Source organism: Rhinolophus sinicus, linkage group LG07, assembly GCF_036562045.2.
Source record: "Rhinolophus sinicus isolate RSC01 linkage group LG07, ASM3656204v1, whole genome shotgun sequence".
NCBI lineage: Eukaryota > Metazoa > Chordata > Mammalia > Chiroptera > Rhinolophidae > Rhinolophus > Rhinolophus sinicus.
This window is the reverse complement of record NC_133757.1, coordinates 79,091,814-79,109,635: the sequence shown is the minus strand read 5'-3', so window position 1 is coordinate 79,109,635 and position 17,822 is coordinate 79,091,814. Positions and strand designations below refer to the sequence as shown.

The 17,822-nt window shown below is 51.3% G+C and overlaps 1 protein-coding gene across 10 annotated transcripts; it reads left to right on the top strand.

The window, feature by feature from the left end:
* The first annotated feature begins 961 nt into the window (after window positions 1–961).
* Window positions 962–16,728, top strand: B3GNT3 (UDP-GlcNAc:betaGal beta-1,3-N-acetylglucosaminyltransferase 3). 10 transcript variants are annotated; one of them, XM_074337911.1, is made up of 4 exons: window positions 962–1,052; window positions 7,581–7,640; window positions 13,099–13,724; window positions 15,148–16,728. In XM_074337911.1, the coding sequence occupies exons 3-4, from the start codon at window positions 13,158–13,160 to the stop codon at window positions 15,724–15,726; spliced, it is 1,146 nt and encodes a 381-aa protein (XP_074194012.1). In that variant the 5' UTR covers window positions 962–1,052; window positions 7,581–7,640; window positions 13,099–13,157; the 3' UTR covers window positions 15,727–16,728. The 10 variants fall into 10 exon arrangements, with proteins under 10 accessions (XP_074194012.1, XP_019592643.2, XP_074194013.1 ...); XM_019737084.2 differs by lacking the exon at window positions 7,581–7,640 and adding an exon at window positions 11,729–11,788 and having other exon boundaries at window positions 965–1,106; XM_074337912.1 differs by lacking the exon at window positions 7,581–7,640 and adding an exon at window positions 11,729–11,788 and having other exon boundaries at window positions 965–1,106; window positions 13,042–13,724.
* The last annotated feature ends 1,094 nt before the right edge of the window (window positions 16,729–17,822 follow it).

Here is a 17,822-nt window from a genome sequence, read left to right as displayed (position 1 = left end):
CTGGAGGGACAGGCAGGGCTACTCTCTCAAGATTGGCCGTTTGTGTTGGATTTGGGACCCTTTATGGGGCCCAGGAGCTCAGGAAACCCAGGGGCCTATAGAGTGGGTGAGGACTCTGAATTTAAGCCCAGGAGCTGATGCGCTGCAAGGGAAGAATGGGCTTCCTGGGGTTCCAAAAGTCAAGTGTTTATTGGGGCAAATTAGTGCGGATGCGAAGTACCATTTGATGCAGTGACATTTCACGTGTCACCCTGCTTCCCAGCATCGTAGATCATGCATTTGGTCTGTGCTGAGTGCACTCCCAAACCTCTCCCAACTAGAGGAGTCAGGGCTCAGTTCCTTCTTTTTACAGATGTGGAAACAGGCACAACTGGAACTCGCCCCCTCTTTCTTCCACCAGAAGATACAGGGATGAGGAGGAAGGAGGGGGTGCCTCAAACCATTGCCTGGCTCACCCCTGTGGACCCAGATCTGCCAACCCCAATGTGTCAAGACTAGAAACTTCTAGAGACTCAAGCACAGCATAGGGTGGGATGGGGGGTTGAGTTCAAATTTTCACTAACGCGAACTGCAAGAATCTTCATATCGGACTTGCAACTTCCAGAGTCTTTCCAAATGCCAGCGTGGCCTCTGGACGTCTGGGGGCTCAGGACAAGTTTTATGATTGGAATCTTCAAACCCCCTGCAGAGACCTGAAGAGTCACTGGGTTCAACTTGCTTCCTGCCCCTTTTCAAAAACCTTCAATGACCACACAGCAGTGGGCAGGGCCCTGTGCCAGGGGCTGAAAAGGGGTGGCTGGCACACCTCTGAGGGCGAGGAGCTCACCCTTTGGTTGTGGGTCGGACCCAAGCAGGGCCTTCAGCACCGGAGGACGGGGAAGGCCCCAAGAGGACAGGCGGGGAGGGCGGGATTGGAGCCCAGAGAGGGGAAGGGGTGGGGCCAGGGAGGGAAGAGGGTGGGGCCGGCGGGAGGGTGGCGGACAGCGATTCTTCCACCGGGAAACTCGCCCTGGAGGGAGGTGAGGCCAAGAGGGCGGCAGGCTCGTGCTCAGGTAAAACTCTTCCTCCTTGTCGCCAGCTAAGAGGAGACTGGACCGTGTCTGGGGGTGAGTGTTGGGGTTCCCTGAGAACCCGGTAGACCCTCCGGTGGGAGGGAGGGAGGGAGTGGGGTCTCTAGGGGAGCTCGGGCAGGTGCCTGAGGTCAGGTCTCCAGCGCGTTTACCGTGAACCTGCCAGGCGTTCCTGGACACTCCCTACTCTCACTCATCCGTAATAGCAGCCCCAGCTTTTCCAAGGCCGGCTCAGGTCTGGAGTAGCACTCAGGGCCCCAGGTGGGAATTATTATTGTTTGTTGAATGAATCGCGGCAGACCCAGGCCTCTTCCCGTTGCCCGCAGCCCTGCCAGGCACTGGGCCACGTTCAGACCTGAGGACCTCAGCTCACAGTTTCCCCTGGGGTTCAGGTCCCTACTGAGACATTGCCTAGCTGTGTGGCTCAGGCACGTTGCTCCTGGTCTCTGGATGTGCCCTGGTTTCCCCTCTGTGAGATAGGACAATGGCCTAGCTTCCATGAGGATGTACAGGGTGTTTGTTCAGCAGGCAGAAGCTTTCCTGATCAACGCACTTCTGGACACTGGGGGACCTTGAGTGAATGATGTTAGGTCTCTGAGCCTCAATTTCCCTAGGTTTAAAGTGGAGCTCATGGTGTGGGACTGTGGTGAAGGTGAAATTAATTGATAAGCCCTACGGACACTCAGTGGGCACCCAGAGAATGTTAACCATCACTGTGATTATATGAATAACAATAAATCACTGTTATTACAATTACATCATTAGCCAGGTTTCCAGCCAACTTTCTCTTTGGCTCAAACTTTTTTGCCATGGCCACTTTTCAGATAGGGAAACTGAAGACCTGCCTCCACACTGGGGCCAGGGCCTCCTATTGTCCAGATCTGGGATTCAGGACCCAGGGGAGCTGGTCAGATTTGGGGCCCACCCTAGGGCCACTGCTTCCTCCCAGGACTGCCCTGTGGGCTCCCAAAGCTGCTACCACCACACCAGGCAGGGCAGAGGAATCAGGAAGAAGAGGTGTGGCCCCTGTGTCAGGCAGCTGGGTCCCCACCTTGCCTAGGTGATTGGCTGATGTTTGCCCAACCTAATATCTATTTTTCCTTCTCCCGCACCCCCAGGGTGTGGTGACTTCTGTCAGGTATTCTGGGTGTGGGGAAACCAAGAACAGGCCTCAAAGATTCTCTGTTCAAGGCTAGAGCTTAGGGAATCCAGACAAGCTGTCTTGGATCCAGGAGGTAAGGTGCTATTGGGTGACTTCTTTTCCTGCAACCCACCTCAAAGGCCAATACTGGGGCAGTGACATGCCCCCCACCTTCCTGTGAACCAAGGAGGATGCCATTGTGTCCCCTCGTAATGAGAGTCTGGCTAGACTTGGTTGTCCCCCATGACGGGGAGCTCACTACTAACATAGCAAACTAAAAGAAGCCCTACCAGGCGGTGATTAAAGGCTGGTATTGGGCTCCCACTTGACCTTCCTTGAAAGAGTTCTTTGACCTGTCTGGCCTCAGTTTCCCTATCCATAAAAACAAGGCTACCTCGGCTACCTCGGCTCTACCTCCCAGTGTAGGTGTGGAGTGTAGATGAGCACAAGGTGGAGAGGCTACACAAGGGACCTGGTGTGTTAACTCTAATCCTGATTATGCTGCTCTGAAGCTGTGGGCATCTTTCAGGAGGTCCCAGAGGAAGGGCCCATGAGACCTCAGTTTCCCTAATTAGGAAATAAGCCCAGAGATGCCCCCCCAAGGCCCAGGTGGGGCAGGGCGGGCATTTAATCAGAAGCCTCTGTCCAGCCTGACTGGTAACAGGATTTGAAGGTCTAAAGGGCATTTGTCAAACCACCCCACCCCTTCTTTCATGCCCAAGTGCTTACCAATGTGAATGTTGGGTGTATGTATGCATAAAATTCACCTGCATACGTGGTTTTACTAAAGCAGAGTTTGCACAACTGCCTTTCTAGACGATTATCTTTACTGGGCTATTTCGTCTTTTTTTTCTGTTTACAGAAGCTAATCATGCTCCTTGTAAAAAGGGGCCAGCCCTTTATTACTAGGAGGCCACGCTGATACGAAACACTGAGGCATCAGCCTCAGGTCCAGCAGGCCGGGGTCTACATTCCACCAACACTCCTGTCCTCCATGGGCTGTGTTATCTCTGGTAGGTGGGTACCCTCTCCGTACCCAGCTTGCCCACCTGGGAACTGGAACTTGAGCCCTCCTGGAAGGCTCAGCGAGTCACAGGGGCTCATCCACAGGCCAGGGACTCACACCCTCTCCTGCAAATGCCACAGCTTCCATTCTTGAGTCTCTGGAAAATTGTCTCGTTCACTGCCTTTCTGTCCCCCATTAGCACAGCAGCTGCATGAGCACAGCGATTTCTCTCTGTCAAATTATCTGTGTGCCCAGAACCTGGATTAGGGTTTGGCGCACACCAGATGCTCAGGGCAGCTCTGTCCTCCCACCTTTCCCAGGATTCAGGTCTTTATGCATACAGAAGGGGTTCTTCCAGATGCTTTTGTTACCCCCACCCCTCACCCCTCCTTTTGGCAGCCCCAGAATGTTCCACGCCCCCATCCAAATCCCAGGGGATGGTTGGTGAAAGTACAGGAGCAATGACGTGACCAGATGCGACCACCGTGATGCTGATATTCAGCTGGGGGCGAACCATGAGTTGGCAGCTGACACCATCTTGTAGGCAAGCATAATGAAGCGTACAGTCCCAGGATGGTCAGTAGCTAGGTCAGGAGGTCCTTCCCTGGAGACCACACGGCTGCTTCAAGGACATTAGCCCTCTTGGTCCTTTCAGCTGCTGGACGAGGGAGAAACGAACTTTTTTTCCCCTCATTTGGAAATTGAGACTCAGTGAGTGGGCTGGCCTGGGGTCTGTAGGTCCCTGGAGCTGGAACTGGGTTGAGGAAGGAGGCGGTTGTGTGTCTGATGGGCCTGGAAAGGGATCCAGGGCTCACCCTCTGTGAACCTCAGTTTCCTCGTCTGGAAAGTGGGAATGTTGTCGCGTCCAACGCAACATGGGCAGTGAGGATGTGAGAAGGGGTGGCTTTGGGTTAAATTTTTAAGAAAGAAACAAACAGAGACTTAATGCAGTTAAATCTCAGAAGGCCAGGGGTCTCACAGTTCTGAAAGACTGGAGCCCAGAATAAAGCTGACTGGAGGTTTTTATTGATAAGTATACAAATACAAGAAAGTAACATTGTTTCTCACATGGTCAGTGAGACTCATACATCATAGCAGAAAAATGCTTATTCCAATCACCCTTTGTCTGTCAACAGCCAAAATACAACAAAATCCCATGACATCTTAATTACGGTAAGTACCCTCTCAGGGTCAAGTCTCTCATATTGTAACAGTTCCATTGAGATAAGTGGAGAGAGCCGATCTTTATTGCCCTCATGATTTCTCTCACAATCAGGTGAGAGAGGAAAGCCAGATTCAGCAATGGCTTTTCCCAGGCAGGGGGGAAGGGGAGGCAAGGCTCCTTTTTGGATCTTCTAAGGCAGCTCATTGGGGGTCCCCCATTGGTTCCGCCTGGCTTGAGTTGTTCCCCCCATGGGGAATCTTACTCATCATTGGCTGCAAACCATCTTTTGGGGACCAGACACAGAGACATAAGGTGTAAAACATAGAGATAAGCAAAGTCCTAAAAAAGCACAGTCTCACCGACTTTTCTTTCCTCAAGGAAAGACATGGGGGGACAGTCAGCTAGGCTGCTGTGTGACTACAGAATGTCGTGTGGGGAATCACCTAGAGACCTCCAAGTCGGTGTCAGATAGCCTCACCCGCCACATCCCCACGGTCTTGAAATAACACTGGGTAAGGAGGGGGTAGGTCTAGGCTCGGAGGTTGTGAGCAGGTGGGGCCTGGCCATCTGGTGTCCTTCGCACACCTTCATGAGTCTCAGCCTCTCTGCCTTCCCAGACTCCCCAGGGACAGTAACAATAGCAAGGTGAGGAGGGCAGAGTTGCCTGGAGCCACATGTGCCTGAAGCCTTACCAGGCCTTGGCTGTCACTTGGGGGTATAGATAGAGGATGTGTGGCCAGAGCACTCTCACCAGCAGGGGCCCCTAATTAATTCATTCTACTGAGCAGTCAGCCCCTTCAATACACCTAGTGTCTCGTTAATAGTTAACAAGTTAGTAATATTTTGCACTCTGTGTATGTAATGAGTCATGAATATTCAATATTATGTATATTGGTGCCTCAGGACTGTTCAGTGGCTTGTTCATATTCATTGTGACAATATTAATATTCATTTGTGCATCACAACTATGCCTTGCAACTAGTAATTGTTGCCTTACACCTATGTCCAGGATTTTAAATACTGGGAGCCTCCTGCATATTTAGCGGGTCATTAATATTCAGCACCTCACTAACAATCAACGCTTCTTGCTAATTAAACACATAACGAATATTTCAGTGTCGTGAATATGGAGCTCTTTAGCATATTAGGAATATTTGGAGTTGGGAATATTCAGTCCATCTTGATCCTCCCCCCTGAATCCCCTGAATTCCCCAAGCACCCCCTTCTCCCTAGGTGGCCGCTGTCACCTGTGGTGGAGTCAGGCTGAAGTGAAGCACATGGAAATGCTAATATGTGGGTCATCATTAGTTTTACCTCAGGCAGAATTCCGCAGTGAGTGTCACATGGAGACAAAGCTGTTTGAACAAGACTCTGGGCCCCACTTCTCGGGCTCCAGGCTGGTTGGGGAGATGGACAAAAGAGAAGTGAGTACATTTGTCCAACGGTGGTGAAGGAAGCAGAACCAGGGCAGCTGTTTTAGCTGGCAGGTTGGGGCACCTCTAAGGAGGTGACATTTAGCTGAGTCTGAAGAGGAAGCAGAACCAGGGGAAAGAGCAAGAGGGCAGGGCTTCCTAGGCAGAGGAACTGGCCGTGCAAAGTCTCTTTTGCGGGCTGAGTCTGGCTGGTTAAGGAGCTGTGAAGAAGCTGGTGGGGCTGAAGCAGATGACAGTGGACAGAGGTCATTTGGGGAAAGGGGGGCTGAGAGGACCTACACCTGGCAGGTGCATCCCAGGGGAAGACTCTTGGGTCTCTGCCAATGAAGACATGTGGCTTTTCTGTGGACACTAGAGGAAGCAGGTTCTGGGTGATGGTGAAATCGCACCGGTGCATGGAGAACAAACAGCCCTTAGCAGATCGGCTGCTCTAGCCATGCCCTTTGATGACTAATCACAAGTGACCCCCTGTATGCATGTGGGAGGGTCTCTGCATTTCCATTGTCCTGATGAGGAAACTGGCTCCTCAGGGAAGCAACTCACCAAGGTCAACTCAGGGCAAAGAGGGACTACACAACTATCTGACCTCTCTGCTCCCTGCTCAGGCTCCACCAGCTCATTCCCACCGCAGGGCCTTTGTATCTGCCATTCTATCCCTGAGACACCTTGCCCCCCAAACCTCAGCCATGCTGGCTCCTGCACACAATCACATCCCAGCTTAAATGTCATCCAGACCTCAAAATCTAAACCTGCCACCAGACCCCATTATGTTTGTTGCCTTTTGTCACCTTGTACCATTTCATCGAGGTTTTTATTTAGTGTTTGTCCCCCCCCCCCTTGACAGTGTGGGTTCCATAGTGGTAGAAAAGTTTAGGTACTTTGTGCCTGTCACCACTGTGTCCCCAGCCCCCAGGAGGTGGCACACAGACACATAATAAATATTGGCTTGAATGAATGAATGTATGCATTCATTCTGAGAGTCAATATTTTTTCAGCTGCTGTGGCAAAGCAGTATTCATTCATTCGTTGTTCACTCCACACACATATATTGAGCTCCTACTACATACCAAGCACTGTTCTGGGAGCTGGGGATAAATGGTGAACATGACAGGTCACATGGAGCTTATGTTCTGGTAGGACGGCTGGACAAGAAACAATACATTTGAAAAGTTTCATATATTTTAGGAGGTGAAAATTGTTGTGGAGGAAAGAAAAGGTAGAACAAGATCGGGGATCATTGAGATGGTGTGTTCTGAGGAGGCCTGCCTGAGAAGACATCCAAACAAAGACAGAAAGGAAGTGAGGGAGAGAGCTGTGTGCAAATCTGGGGAAAAGCGCGCCAGACAGAGAGAACACCTGTGCAAAGGTCCTGAGGCAGGAACATGCCCAGAGTTTTTGAGGTTAAGACCCTCACAACAACTCTTACATAGGGTTCATTCCCTCACTTTACATGGAGGCTCAGAGAGGTCCAGCTTCTTTCCCAAGGTCACACAGTGGGACCTGTGGGGTGGAATCTGAACCCCATTTCTGAGAGACATCTAACTGGAGAGGCTTTGGCCAGACAGTGTGCAGAGAAAGGGATGGCACATTGGGGAAATGGCCTCCTGGATCAGGGAGGGAGGCCCTGTCCCCAGCTCCAGCACCAATTAGTGGCTCTAGATGGAAACAACTCTCTTGCTTGCTCCCAGGTAATAGCTGAGTAGGGTTGTTGCTTGGGGCAGGAGGGGCCCACCAGAAACCCCTGACTGCCCCCACACTATTCCAGGTGCCAGTAGGGAGAAAAAGGAGATCCCAGACCAGCACAGACCTCCCGAGGAAAGCTGAGGTAAGTGCTGAGGTTCACATATTTATTTAACAAACACTCATTGAATGCCCACTAGGTGCCTGGTGCTGGGAGTTTCTTCATGCCTGCACAGCCTTATGAGCTGGGGATTGTTTAAATGTCCCCTTTATAGTTGAGGAAACCGAGGTGTGGAAGGCAGGAAGTGATGGAGTCGGTATTTAAACTCAGGAGTTGGGCTCCAGGATCTGCCACCCTCTGGGGTGAGCCAATAAGTGTTTGCTGAATGGGTAAGTCCTACCTTGGATCTAATCCAGCACTTTCATGCTGCACTGGAAAAATAGATCCTCAAATTTAGGGCTGAAAATAGCACAGACATCACCTTTCCAGACAAAAGGATATTGAGGGAAGCCTGGGAAAAGGACCTGGAAAGGAGACCAAGGGCTCTGCCTGGATATAGGGAGGGGAATCTGCCAGGAGGAGGAGATATTAGAGCTGGGTTTTTAAAGGATGAATAAGAGTTTGCCAGAGAGAAACGTAATGAATTTACTTTTATTCATAAATTCATTCTTGTAAACACTTCCCGATTCCACCATGTGTCTACTTCATGCTAGACAATGCCAGGACCCTCAATAAGCCCCCAGTCTTGGGAAGACAAAGCCAAACACAGATACCCCCCTGGGATCAGGAATGAGCAAGAGTAGAGACAGGGCAAGAGGAGCTAAACAGGGAATCAGGACTCTTCCTGAGGGGTCAAAGAGAGCTTCCCAGAAAACAGATCATTTGAGGTGGGTTTTAAAGGAGTAACAGGAGTCTGACAAAGACATGCTGAGCCTGCAGAGTCTATAAGAGACCAGGGGCCGTGCTCAGGTTACAGGATCATTAAAAATCAAGAAGAATAGGGGATGGTTTTCATATATTTGTCTTGGGATAAGAGTTGCTGAAACCCTTCTTTGGGCTGAAGAATCTGAAGACAAAATGGGTTGTTTCTGTGGTAATGCGAGGGAAAACTCCCTGAGCCCTACTTCCTCATTTATAAAATGGGGGTGGCAGTCCCCCAGAGTTATTCAGACCCCATGAACTTCATTCAGAGTAAGCAGCTGTTTGGGCTTCAACAAGTCCAGTCGTGTTGTTTTACAATGAGACCTGGAGAGGGTGGACAGCAGAATCTCGAATGGGGATCGGGATCTCAAACCCAAGCCTGAGAGGAGCTTCTCCTGGCCACAGAGTTGCTGCCCAGTCACTTGGAAGAAGTAACACCAAGAGGTGTCACCTCTTTGGCAAAGCCAAGCCCCTAACCCCAGTGTCTCCCACAGCAGGTGTGGGGTCGCAGTACCTTCAGACGGTGAGACCCATGAGGACAGGTTGGTGACTACCAGGGGCGCAGCCCACAGAGGCTCTCAGAAAGGTTTACTGGGCCACCAAATCCTCAGCACTCTCAGGCCTGCTGAAAGGGAGGCCGGTGGGGTTCTTTTTCATGCCAGTCCTGTATGGGATGTTGTGAGACTGGCAACATTTTCTGCTTGAGGTTTTAAGGGACTATGAGTTAACAGAGGGTCTTGGTGGTTGGAAAGGGAGGCAAATCTTGGATGCATTAATGAAGGTCTAGTGTAGGGAGGGGAAGTGAGCCTCCCTTCCCTGTCCCTGACTTGACTTCTTAGACCCCATCAGGAACCTCATGTGGGATGGGGTAGCCCTGGGATCCCTCCAGTTAAAGAAACCATAGACCTAATCAGAAAAAGTTGGGAATCTAGGTGCCAACAAAGGGTGTTTCATATGCAAAGAGTTCTGACAAACAAGAAAGAAGAATGCAAGGACAAAAACAGGCATTAATGGAATTAATGGAAACCAAGTGGCCACCCCAAGAGATACTATTTTGCCCTGACACCCTGATCCCAGTAATATGAGCCATTTAGTTCTTTTACCTCCTCTCATGCTTCCCCCCTCCCCAATGCCAAGGTTTGGCTGAGGTACAAATATTTGTATTTGCCGAGGTGACTTCCTTTGTTTTTGAGCCCTTGTTTAGAACTTGCAAAACACATTCCCAGTGAATTGATCCTTGGCCATTTAGGTTTAACATTTCATAAATACATGAAAATACATAAATGAGTAATAATAAATACTCCATATGGTGGCTTTATATAAACCTGTATTAAGGTTCTTTGTCTCCCTGATTCTCTTCTTCTGACCATCTTTGATTTTGAGTTCTTTAGTCCAGTACTGTTGGTTTAGACCAGGGTTTCTCAACCATGACAATGTTGACATTTGAAGTTGGATGGGGCCTGTGTGGTGGGGCCATCCTGTTCCCCATAATGTTAATTTAAGCAACATCCCTGTTTTCCACCCACTTGATATCATTAGTAGTCCCGCACCCTTACCCCAATCAAGTTATGACAACCAAAAATGTCTCTAGACTTTGCCAAGTGTCCTCTGGGGACAGCATCACCCCTAGTTGAAATCCCTTGGTTTAGATTCTAAACTGTAGATGGTGAATCACTCTCTAATTTTCATGGTTCCTTAATGGAGTACCCATGGCTTGGGAGGTGGGTTCCCCAGACACATCCTTATCTCACAGCATTTGTGGGGCTCCAGCCACCAGTGTGGCCAGGAGAACATTGTGGCATCTCTAGTCTGATTTACTATTTTGTGACTCGGTCTTTCTACTGTAGCTCATGAGGTCTTTCTCGTCCTTGGAGCTCAGGGTTCTTCCAGGTTTGCCAGAATGCTCCTTTCTCGCCATCTACCCTGGAGTGGGCCATTCTTCAGCTCAGGAAGATGTCCTTCTAGGGATTCAGTTCATTCTTGTGTCACATTCGTCAGTTCACAGTCTCCATCTAAGCTAATTTGCCTTTTTGGGTCTCCCAGACCTACCTGTCAGAAGCGGAATCCCTGGGGGCTGGCAGCCACACTGGGGATGCCACACAACAACACAGGCTCTGTGCTACCTGCAGACAGGGTCTTGCCCCTGCTCAGGCTCCACCAGCTCATTCCCACCGCAGGGCCTTTGTATCTGCCATTCTATCCCTGGGACACCTTGCCCCCCAAACCTCAGCCATGCTGGCTCCTGCACACAATCACATCCCAGCTTAAATGTCATCCAGACCTCAAAATCTAAACCTGCCACCAGACCCCATTATGTTTGTTGCCTTTTGTCACCTTGTACCATTTCATCGAGGTTTTTATTTAGTGTTTGTCCCCCCCCCCCTTGACAGTGTGGGTTCCATAGTGGTAGAAAAGTTTAGGTACTTTGTGCCTGTCACCACTGTGTCCCCAGCCCCCAGGAGGTGGCACACAGACACATAATAAATATTGGCTTGAATGAATGAATGTATGCATTCATTCTGAGAGTCAATATTTTTTCAGCTGCTGTGGCAAAGCAGTATTCATTCATTCGTTGTTCACTCCACACACATATATTGAGCTCCTACTACATACCAAGCACTGTTCTGGGAGCTGGGGATAAATGGTGAACATGACAGGTCACATGGAGCTTATGTTCTGGTAGGACGGCTGGACAAGAAACAATACATTTGAAAAGTTTCATATATTTTAGGAGGTGAAAATTGTTGTGGAGGAAAGAAAAGGTAGAACAAGATCGGGGATCATTGAGATGGTGTGTTCTGAGGAGGCCTGCCTGAGAAGACATCCAAACAAAGACAGAAAGGAAGTGAGGGAGAGTGCTGTGTGCAAATCTGGGGAAAAGCGCGCCAGACAGAGAGAACACCTGTGCAAAGGTCCTGAGGCAGGAACATGCCCAGAGTTTTTGAGGTTAAGACCCTCACAACAACTCTTACATAGGGTTCATTCCCTCACTTTACATGGAGGCTCAGAGAGGTCCAGCTTCTTTCCCAAGGTCACACAGTGGGACCTGTGGGGTGGAATCTGAACCCCATTTCTGAGAGACATCTAACTGGAGAGGCTTTGGCCAGACAGTGTGCAGAGAAAGGGATGGCACATTGGGGAAATGGCCTCCTGGATCAGGGAGGGAGGCCCTGTCCCCAGCTCCAGCACCAATTAGTGGCTCTAGATGGAAACAACTCTCTTGCTTGCTCCCAGGTAATAGCTGAGTAGGGTTGTTGCTTGGGGCAGGAGGGGCCCACCAGAAACCCCTGACTGCCCCCACACTATTCCAGGTGCCAGTAGGGAGAAAAAGGAGATCCCAGACCAGCACAGACCTCCCGAGGAAAGCTGAGGTAAGTGCTGAGGTTCACATATTTATTTAACAAACACTCATTGAATGCCCACTAGGTGCCTGGTGCTGGGAGTTTCTTCATGCCTGCACAGCCTTATGAGCTGGGGATTGTTTAAATGTCCCCTTTATAGTTGAGGAAACCGAGGTGTGGAAGGCAGGAAGTGATGGAGTCGGTATTTAAACTCAGGAGTTGGGCTTCAGGATCTGCCACCCTCTGGGGTGAGCCAATAAGTGTTTGCTGAATGGGTAAGTCCTACCTTGGATCTAATCCAGCACTTTCATGCTGCACTGGAAAAATAGATCCTCAAATTTAGGGCTGAAAATAGCACAGACATCACCTTTCCAGACAAAAGGATATTGAGGGAAGCCTGGGAAAAGGACCTGGAAAGGAGACCAAGGGCTCTGCCTGGATATAGGGAGGGGAATCTGCCAGGAGGAGGAGATATTAGAGCTGGGTTTTTAAAGGATGAATAAGAGTTTGCCAGAGAGAAACGTAATGAATTTACTTTTATTCATAAATTCATTCTTGTAAACACTTCCGATTCCACCATGTGTCTACTTCATGCTAGACAATGCCAGGACCCTCAATAAGCCCCCAGTCTTGGGAAGACAAAGCCAAACACAGATACCCCCCTGGGATCAGGAATGAGCAAGAGTAGAGACAGGGCAAGAGGAGCTAAACAGGGAATCAGGACTCTTCCTGAGGGGTCAAAGAGAGCTTCCCAGAAAACAGATCATTTGAGGTGGGTTTTAAAGGAGTAACAGGAGTCTGACAAAGACATGCTGAGCCTGCAGAGTCTATAAGAGACCAGGGGCCGTGCTCAGGTTACAGGATCATTAAAAATCAAGAAGAATAGGGGATGGTTGTATCAGAAGCTCAGAGCTTCCTAGAAGGGTAGGTGAAAAGGGAAACAGGAAGGATCCCAGCCTCTCAACTGCTAAAAAGGGAATTCTCCGCCTCCCCCTGGGAGGTTCCTGGGCCATCAGGGACGCAAGGACCAGGCTGAATTGGTGTGTGTGTGTTGGTGGGAGGGGGTCGGGATTCTTGGCACACTGAGTCTGGGGGGCTCATGTTGGCATTCCCATGACTCAGTTTTCTTGGTAAATATTGAATCCCCAGCAGGGCCTGGGAAACTGTCAGCCAACTTGGGTTGGGGTGCTAGAGGTGGGGTGCGAGGGTCTAGGTGGGGGTGAATTTTAATATTTTACCAACCTGAGCAACTGTACGGGTCAACCAGGTGTTGGGGTCCACAGGTAGCTCAGGAAAACTGCTTGGCCCATCTGAGATCTTCAGAGAGTGTTTCTCCTCAGGAGCCGACGGGGCGGCCCCCAACCCCCTTGCGGAGCAATCCCCAACCCTGGCGACCAGAATGAGGTGTTCCCCGCCCAGGCGGACAGTGGTGGGCCTGGCTGCCCTCCTTGGCACCTTCACTCTCTTCCTCCTCAATCTGCACCAGTCACCACCTCCCTGCGGGGACCCGAAGCAGCCACTGGCCAACCCTGCAGCTCTGACCTGGCCCCCTCCGCCCTCCCACCCTCGGCCCGCCTCCTGCCGGGCCAATACCTCCATGGCGGAGCTGCCGGACTTCACCGAGCAGCCACAGCACGTGCGCGACTTCCTTCTGCGTAGACACTGCCGCGACTTCCCCCTACTGCAGGACGTGCCGCCAGCCAAGTGTGCCCAGCCTGTCTTCCTGCTATTGGTCGTCAAATCTTCACCCAGCAATTATGAGCGCCGGGAGCTGGTGAGGCGCACGTGGGGCCGAGAGCGGAAGGTGCAGGGCCTCCAGCTGCGCCGCCTCTTCTTGGTGGGCACCGCCGCCCACCCGCTGGAGGCCCCCAAGGTCAACCGGCTGCTGGCGATAGAGGCACGGGTACACCGTGACATCCTGCAGTGGGACTTCCACGACACCTTCTTCAACCTCACGCTCAAGCAGGTGAGCCGGTGGCATGGGGGTCGGGGGGCTCACCTGATCAGGGCCACCTGTCTTTCCTGCCCAGGTGACCACCACCTCCTCTGAGGGGCCCAGGGGACCAGCAGACCCCCCACCCCACCCCCTCTACTGTCCTCATGGCGATCTGAAGTACTTTTCCTCAAGGGGAGGCAGAGAGAAAGGGCAGGGTGTCATGATGTTACAAGCCTGGCTCTAGGGGCCAGATTACCCCTGTTCAAACTCTGTGTAGTTCTTGATGGTGGTTCACCTTTCTATGCCTCAGTTTCCTATCAGGGAAATTAGAATGTTAATTGGACTCACCCATTTCTGAGAGCGGCTGTGAAGATTACATGAGATGATATTTAGAAGGCGCCTGGACCAGTGCCAGAAGCTCAAATGACAATGGCAATGGAATGGGAGGAGGGGGACGCTGGTCACTACACATCCTGTTTATTTGGTCGGTTCGGTCTCCTCATGAGGCCCATATGCAGTAGGTGCTCAATAAAGATGGTTTTGATGGCTAAGAACCCCTGAGAAACAGAGAGACTCCACATGCAGAGGAGGAATTGGAGGTTCCAAGGACCTGCCCAGGTGGGGGGGGGGGGGGCGGGGAGCAAGCTGAGTAGAGACCCAACACAGGTTCCTGCTCCTAGTACAGGTCTGGGTATGAGACCTTGAGCGCTCCTTCTGTGTTATGTGACCTTGCTGAAGGCACTTTCTTTATTTCCTCATCGTAAATGGGATTGAAGACCATATCTGCTTTGAATCCCTAATGCAACAACAGTAGGAGGCAGATGTGGTCTTGTCCCTGAGGACAGTGCCCAGAAGGTAGCAAAGGTTATTATGAGAAAACTGAAGCCAAGGCAAGCAGAGGGCCAGGACCTCTCAACATGCCATGTTCTTAACACAAAACACGAAAGCATGGGGTAAACATCAATTTGACAAGCATGAATCCTGCCTTGTGAAGCATTGAGCCCACACTGGGGAGATGACACGCATAGGATACACAGCCCCCACTCAGGGGAAGCCCTGCATCTGGTTGGGGAGGTAGATGTCCAGTGACAATCATGCAAGTAATTATGTAACAGCACGGCCTGGCCAGGCAGAGTGGGAAGGAATAGCAATAAATGTAAACATGACAATTTTCCAAGCACTTCTTGGTACTTTATAGAACATTATCTCTGTGGATCCTCAACACTCCTGGAGGCAGATCCTGAGATAAGACCTGAATGGAAAGTTAGAAACTGAGGCACAGAAAGTAGCAGTTAGTTGCTGAGGTCACCTCACAGAGTGGGGCTTCAAACCCAGGCTGGGTGGACCAAGGGACACATCCTCACCTGGGCTTGCTGGGCTGGGGCAGTGGACAGGAACCGGAGGCTAATCGGCCCAGCCCTTGAGCCCACATGCCCTGTCCGCCTGCCTGCAGGTGCTCTTCTTACAGTGGCAGAAGACTCGGTGCCCGAATGCCAGCTTCTTGCTCAATGGTGACGATGACGTCTTTGCACACACAGACAACATGGTCTCCTACCTGATGGGCCACAGTCCTGATCACCATCTCTTCGTGGGGCACCTGATCTACAATGTGGGCCCCATCCGGAATCCTTGGAGCAAGTACTATGTGCCAAAAATAGTGACACAGGAAGAGCACTACCCGCCCTACTGCGGGGGTGGTGGCTTCTTGCTGTCCCGTTTCACAGCCACTGCCCTGCGCAGGGCCAGCCTTACCCTAGACCTTTTCCCCATCGATGATGTCTTCCTGGGCATGTGCCTGGAGAAGGAGGGCCTGAAGCCTGCCTCACACAACGGTATCCGCACGGCTGGCGTTTGGGCCCCCTCGGACCGCCTGTCCTCCTTCGACCCCTGCTTCTACCGGGAGCTGCTTCTGGTGCATCGCTTCTTGCCATACGAAATGCTGCTCATGTGGGATGCCCTGAGCCAGCCCAACATCACCTGTGGCAAGCAAGTGCACATCAACTCGGGTGATGGCTGGGCCCTCAGCCTCTAGGCTCCTGTCTCCACTTCCATAGGAAGGGGCAGTGTTGTCCTCCCAGGAAGCTGAGACCTTTGTCCTCCTAGGGCCTGGGGGAATGCTAGGGAGGGTTTGCTGAGTGAATAGTTTTGCTGGCAAACCCCTACACATCCTTCCAAACCCACCCAGTACTGCTTAGACCCTGTTACATCATCCTTCCTACACTCTCAGCTGGAGGGACCATTATCTCTCTCTCCATGGCACCTAGTGGTAGAAGCACTTCAACCGGGGTTCCAACTGCTGCTGCTGCTTCCAGCCCAGTTGAGTCAAGGTCCCACACCACAGCTCCAGCCCTGATCATGGGCTGGACCGTACATGGGGGCCAGCCTCTCCTTGGTAGTGAACCTGCGGTGGTTTAATTATGGGTGAGTTTGGGCCATGGTTCAAGGCCAATTGGGAATTCCTGGGTTCACATGCAGCTGAAGAGAGAAGTGTTTTTCAGCCTGGGAAAGATTGGTTCAGTACCTGACGCCTTCCTGGGTCTTGGACCCTTCAGGGTGTGGGAGGGGCCAGAGAGGCCATGAATTGGACTGCCCCCTCCCTGCCTGTGGCATTAAGTGCTCTACTGGTGGAAGCATTGGGCAAAGGAGGAACAGCTGTCTGTCTCAGCCAATCAGGACTCTACATCTAGAGTCCCTGGCGGGACCCAGCCCCCCACACCTCGGCTCCCCAAGAACTTAGGGAACATTATTGGGGTCAGAGGGGTCTTCCCTGGGCCCAAGGCCAGCATATCCACTCACCTGAGTGCCCAGAGAATGGGGAGGTTCAGGTCCTTGAGTGGCCCTGAGCTCTTGGGACCCAGGATTCGGACTGGGGAGATCCAAGCAAACTGGTGACCCCCAGCCCTGCGGGCCGGGGACAGATGTCTGGGACTTGGGCCTCCCAGGCATTGGGGTGGTGGCAGGGGTCACCTCAGACAGCAGAGTGCAGACTGAAGAGTGGGTCCTCAGGGAATAAAATGTTTTGTGAAGACCTGGAGATCATTTTTTAAAAATGTGATTTATAAGTTTTAACTCAGACCAATCTACACTTATTTGTAAAAGTCTCATTTCCAGTAGAAAACACTTGTATACACCAATGGATGAAGTGGGACTGCAGGTGTCTCTGTCAGGTAGCTCTGACCTCACCCCACCCCTGCTCACACACCCGCCATAATGCCCAGTCGCCCTCACCTCATAATCCCCCCAAGACTGATTCTCACTGCCAGCTTGACAGCAGGCTCAGGAGAGAGAGGCACAGGGTGAGTCTGTTCCTACCTGGGCCTGCCTAAGCCTCCTGCTTCCAACATGGCTCCTTCCCAACCGCTCCCAACCTCCCCCCTCCTCCCTGGTTCACCTCCTCCCACTAGGACTGTGGTTCCCTGTCTTCTATCCTGACTCCTCTCCCTTCTTTATTTATTGTGTACCTACTGTGTGCGGCACACTTTGCCCTGTAGTCTTTCTCCCAGCCCCATAGGAAGGGTCAACAAATATGGACCCACCTTATAGCGAGACGGTCATATCATACAACCCCCATCTCAGGATGAAGGCAGGATATGAGTGAGAATGGTCAGAGCTGGGTCACTAGTATGCACTGTGACTGATTCAGACATTCATTTGTGTGTTCACCATTAAGTGGGCATTAAGTGACATTAAAGCTCTCCGTGGGTCTTGATAGATACCTGGATTCAAATCTTGCACTTGGCCCTCCTTCCCTGTCTGACCTTGGCAAGCAGCCATCTACCTAGGTTTCGTTTTCCCCACTTTGTATTGTGATGACTCTCAAATTGTTAACAAGTTCCTGGAAATATCAGTGGGTCCATGGCTGCTAGGGGCCAAGCACACGTGAGTGCTTACCCAGGCTTGTCCCTTTTCCTTGAGAAAATGCAAAAAGCTGTTTTGAATTCTGCAGGAATTTTATTTATTTGCTATTGGAGAGAGGGAGTGTAACAAATGCAGAGAGGGCAGCTCCTGGGGCTCCTCAGAGGTGAGGACATTTGGCTCTCAGTGTCTGGCATCTCCGTAAAACCAAGGCTCTTCCAAGCTAGGATTGGGTATGTTTTATTCCCCAGTTGACCCCACAGAGAACAGGTA